Raw genomic sequence first — 5,003 nt, 5'->3', positions numbered from 1 at the left:
GTTAATGTCTAAATTATTTTACTTTTTAATTCAAATGTTTAATTTTTTTATAAATCGATAATTTAGATATAATTTTAATCAATTTTTAAAAATTAAAATTTAAGAGTTCAAATATTATGTAAAATATAATATTTTTATTATATTTTAAATATAAAATAATTATACACATAAAAATAATATTAATTCATACTCAACATCAATGTATTTAATTTTAAATATAATATTAATCTAACAGTTAAATATACAGTTAAGAGCTTTTAACTATGAATTTCATTTTACAATAATAATTATAAATATTTTATAATATATATTATTATTAATTACTTTATATATACTAGTATTTTAAATTAAATAATATATTTTTATAAAATATTTAAAATTATTATTATAAAAATAAAATTAATCATCGATAAAAGTGTATTTAATAATTGAATTATTTATTTTTTATTTTTATTTTAAAAATTAATTAAAATTATTGTATAAATTTATTAAAAATTTAAATATTTGAATTATAAAGTGAAAAAAAAAAATAAACATTTGACTTTTTTCAGCGGATTCACCTATTATTAAAATATTTCAATTGTTTGCTTTCAAAAAAATATGTTAAAAATCGAAAAAATTTCGTTTGAGATTCAAAGTTTAAGTATATGAATAACGTTTGTAATTTTGTACTTTTTTGTCAATCCCACAATTTATTAGAACTTTTCTTCAATAGAGTACAAACAAGTAGGGCTGTGCATTCAAATCGAGCCGAATGACCGTGTAGAACTGAGAAGTTGAAAAAGAAGTGATAATATAGAAATCAAACCATATTAAATTGAATTTATATTTAAAAATAAATTAAATTAAAATAATTATAACTATTTAAAAAATAGTGTTAAATTAAACTATAAATTTTAAATATGTCATAGTTTTATAAAAATTAAATACATCTTATAATATATGTAAAAAATTTATTTAATTGAAATTTATTTTTTGTGAAAACAAAAAAGTTTTTAAAAATTTTATTAAAAGTTTTTTTTCGTTTTTTAAGAGTTTAAAAATTATAATAAAAATATTATATTATATTTAGTTATTTAATGTTTATATATATTTTAAATATAAATATAGTATAATATTAGTATTATATTAAAAATATTTAATTATTTTATTTAAATTTAAATTTTATTATAAAAATTGAAAATTATATACAAAAATTAAAATCGAAAAAAATCCAATGAAACTAAACCCAAACGGAAAATAAATAAAATTATCCAGAAATTATACCAAATTTAGTTTCAATTCTGATTTCAAAATTTTAAAAAACCTACTACAAATTCCGATTTGGGTTCCTTTTTCGAAACCAGAACCGCACGCCCTAAAAACAACGGGTCTCTACTTGTGAGATTTTCTCGCCGTGGTCGGGTCGGGTCGGTTAGTTTGCAAACATTCCATGTTCTTGTCCCATGTCAGGAATCCTCTCAGCATCAAATTCTCCTGTTCTTACTCTTCTGGCAAAATGCAAATCCATGGTAGAGCTAAAGCAAATGCAAACGCACGTAATCACCAATGGCTTGGCTAGTTTCACCTTTATAACCAGCAAAATCTTAGCCTTCTGTGCACTATCACACAATGGAGACATCAATTATGCGCAAACCATTTTCAATCAAATTCTAATACCCAATGCCTTTAATTTCAATACCATGATATTGGGTTTGTCTCAAAACTCACAACGTGAAAAGGGTCTTTCACTTTTTGCACGTATGCGTAGCATAGGGATCAGACCAAATTCTCATACTTTTAGAAGTTTGATTAAATGCTGCATTTGCTTGTCTTGGCTTGATCAAGTTCATGGTCAAATATTGAAATTCGGACAAATGTCTGATGTTTATGTCATTAGTTCTCTTATCAATATGTACTCAAAGTGTGAAGCAATGGAACTTGCTCGTCAGGTTTTTGATGAAAGTCCTGATCTAAATGTGGTTTGCTGGACTAGTCTTGTAACTGGTTACTGTTGTAATGGACTGATCAATGAAGCGCGTAAGATGTTTGATATAATGCCGGAGAGAAATGAAATTTCTTGTAGTGCAATGATTTCTGGGTATGTTTCAAATGGTCATTTCAATGAAGCCGTAGAGTTGTTTCAAGAATGGAAGAATTGTAGTAGTTTTAGGTTTAGTGAATCACTTTTAGTTAGTGTTCTTAATGCCTGTGCAGCAATAGGTGCATTTGAAGAAGGGAAATGTATTCATTCCCATGTAGATGGGAAAGGTATGGATTATGAGCTCGAGATGGGTACTGCATTGATAGATTTTTATGCAAAGTGTGGTCACATAAAAGATGCCGTTGAAATATTTAGCAAGATGCCATATAAAGATGTAACAACTTGGAGTTCTATGATCTTGGGTTTGGCTGTCAATGGAGAGAATGAAAGAGGGATTGAACTTTTTGTAGAGATGGAGAAGAAGGGACCTACACCGAATGCTGTAACTTTTATTGCAGTTCTCACTGCTTGTAATCACAAAATTCTGTCACATGAAGCTTGGCGGTTCTTTGGACGTATGAGTAAAGTTTATGGCATTGCGCCCTTGATTGAGCATTATGGATGCATGGTTGATCTTTTGGCACGAGCTGGGCTGATTAAAGAAGCTGGGATATTGATTAATATCATGCCAATGAAGCCAGATGGGGCCATATGGAATTCTTTGCTTAAAGGGTGTATGATGCATGGACATGTTGAGATGGGGGAGAAGGTAGGGAGGCTTCTTATCCAATTAGAACCACAACATAGTGGAAGGTATGTCCTTCTAGCAAACTTGTATGCCACTAAGGGAAGCTGGGAGGAGGTCATTAGGTTAAGGAAAATGATGAAAGAGAGGGGAGCAGCTACTGTTTCTGCATGGAGTTTCATTGCGATTGATGGGATTGTTCATAAGTTTGTTGCTGATGATGATAAGGTCCATTCTCATTTTGGAGGCTTCACCAAATTTCTGAATCAACTCAATAAGCAACTTGATTATTATTATTCTGCAGCTGATGATGCAGGCTGATATAAATAGGTTGTGAAAAGTTATACTACTGGGAAATAATGTTGGACTACAAACAGGGGTCCCATGTTGGTGCACATAGGAAGGTGGAGTGAGGTCATTCTTGTTTAACTTTGCAAGGATGGGTCTTCAACCACCAAGAACTCCATTGGATACCTTTCACTGTTTTGACGGTTTTCTGGCATGATTAGAACTTTTAGGTGGCATTTAGTGGAGAGGGATGTGATTACATTCCCAGGAATAAGAACCCAGAAGGTTACACCCGTGTAGGTAAAAGAATGTTTTTCCATGAATCAGTTATTCCCTCCAGCAGTATGTGATACCAAACCATTTATATGAGTATATTTCATTCCCATGGAATTACAGTATTAAAATGGTGAAATTGTCCAAATTAAATAAACCATCCGTATCAAAATTTAAAACTTCTCTTGCTTCTGACTCACAATCATCAATCTGCCTTCTCTGCCTCCTCTACCAACCAATCAGTGACAGGTACCACCATCAATCCTAAGCCAGCAATCTTCACCACGCTGAGCCAAAGCTAGGGCTTTAATTGACCTAGATGATCATTTCCATCACCAATCCGATGATTACAACAACCAGTCTCAAGTAGTTGATTTTCAAGGTATCAATTGACACTACGCACAAGATTATATGGCATAATTTATATTGGTTTGTGTTATTGATTTGGACTGTATAATTTGTTGATCACTTGAGCTTCAAATATATTTTGGGAAATTATTTCAGATCAGAGGTTTGATATCTGAAGATTGAAGTTTTGTTTTAATATGTGGCCTGTCTTAATAATCTGGATGTTGAAGTTGATGTTAGAAAGTTCATTGAGTTTTCTTGATGAAAATTTGATATTTAGCTGCTCATTCAAGTCTTAGTCTTTATAGTTTGGTTCAATTGTTAAACAACATGATAATTAGGTATGGATGTTTTAACATTGACATTTATATTAGAATTAGCTACAAATTATATTCTCCTACTTTTTCTTTTTAAGAGTGATAAACTCATATTTTACAGGCATCTAGGACATGTTTTTGCATCTATTTTGTCCATATCATTAGCTATTTTATATTCTTTTATTAATTTTATAGGTTAAACTCTAGCATAGAGACCCTTTGAGGAGCTGTTGATTTATGAGTTCAGAAGATCTCATGAGCTTTAGCATGGGCCAGGTAAAAGATCAAAGTTGAAAGCTTCATAAAATGTCAGACGAGGAAAAACATGACCGTGACTCAAGTTGTGTAATGCCACATGATGCCAAAACACGAGTCATATTTTGAAGGACACAGACCAGTGTTGGCCCTTGTGCTAGAATTGGAGTAAGGCACTGAAAGTCACAGGAGCATCCACACGGCTCGTTTCTTTGGTCATGTAATATTGCAAGATGATTTGATCATGTAAATCTGTTGATCAAAACTAAGAAGTTGAATTTTGGTCTTTCTTGATGGCTTTCAAAGAATACAAGCACACGCATGCCCCTTAAGAGCACTCGCTAATTGAATTCTGCAGTCAGCTCCGGTTTGTGGGTGTTGATTTTAATCTTTTTTGGGAGATCGGAGCTGGAATAAAAATACATGGAAATGCATGAGTTCTTCGGATGCAGAGGGTGACTATGGCAACATGAAATTTGAGCAGGTAATGCTTGTGTTAGAAAATAACTCAATTCAGAAACTCGAATTTGTTTGCAACTTGGTGAAACTTAATGCCGCTAAAGTTTCTATTTTAATATTCTTTTATTTTTAACATTTTAACCAAATTATGGAAAAGAAGTTAATAAACGAAAATAGTGTTTGTTCGATGTTCATTTTCATTTTAAAAATTCTCTAGCAAGTTCCTCCAAACTGTTTCTTCCTATGTATATGGCTAATATAATAAAAAAAAACTACTATTTAATTCGTATAATATGGTAAAATTTACTGATTAATCTTTTCTATATTGAAAAATGTATTAAAATATTTTTAACGG

The 5,003-nt window shown here is 30.8% G+C and overlaps 1 protein-coding gene across 2 annotated transcripts; it reads left to right on the top strand.

Annotated features, from left to right (window-relative positions):
* Positions 1-1,316: 1,316 nt before the first annotated feature.
* LOC110631187 (pentatricopeptide repeat-containing protein At5g66520) lies at positions 1,317-4,780 on the top strand. 2 transcript variants are annotated; one of them, XM_043950144.1, is made up of 2 exons: positions 1,317-3,651; positions 4,147-4,780. In XM_043950144.1, the coding sequence occupies exon 1, from the start codon at positions 1,446-1,448 to the stop codon at positions 3,027-3,029; it is 1,584 nt and encodes a 527-aa protein (XP_043806079.1). In that variant the 5' UTR covers positions 1,317-1,445; the 3' UTR covers positions 3,030-3,651; positions 4,147-4,780. The 2 variants fall into 2 exon arrangements, with proteins under 2 accessions (XP_043806079.1, XP_021634614.1); XM_021778922.2 differs by having other exon boundaries at positions 4,130-4,780.
* Positions 4,781-5,003: the final 223 nt, after the last annotated feature.

The sequence above is a fragment of the Manihot esculenta genome, chromosome 14, assembly GCF_001659605.2.
Source record: "Manihot esculenta cultivar AM560-2 chromosome 14, M.esculenta_v8, whole genome shotgun sequence".
Lineage (NCBI taxonomy): Eukaryota > Viridiplantae > Streptophyta > Magnoliopsida > Malpighiales > Euphorbiaceae > Manihot > Manihot esculenta.
The sequence above is the reverse complement of the archived record's forward strand: the minus strand, read 5'-3'. Positions and strand labels throughout refer to the sequence as shown.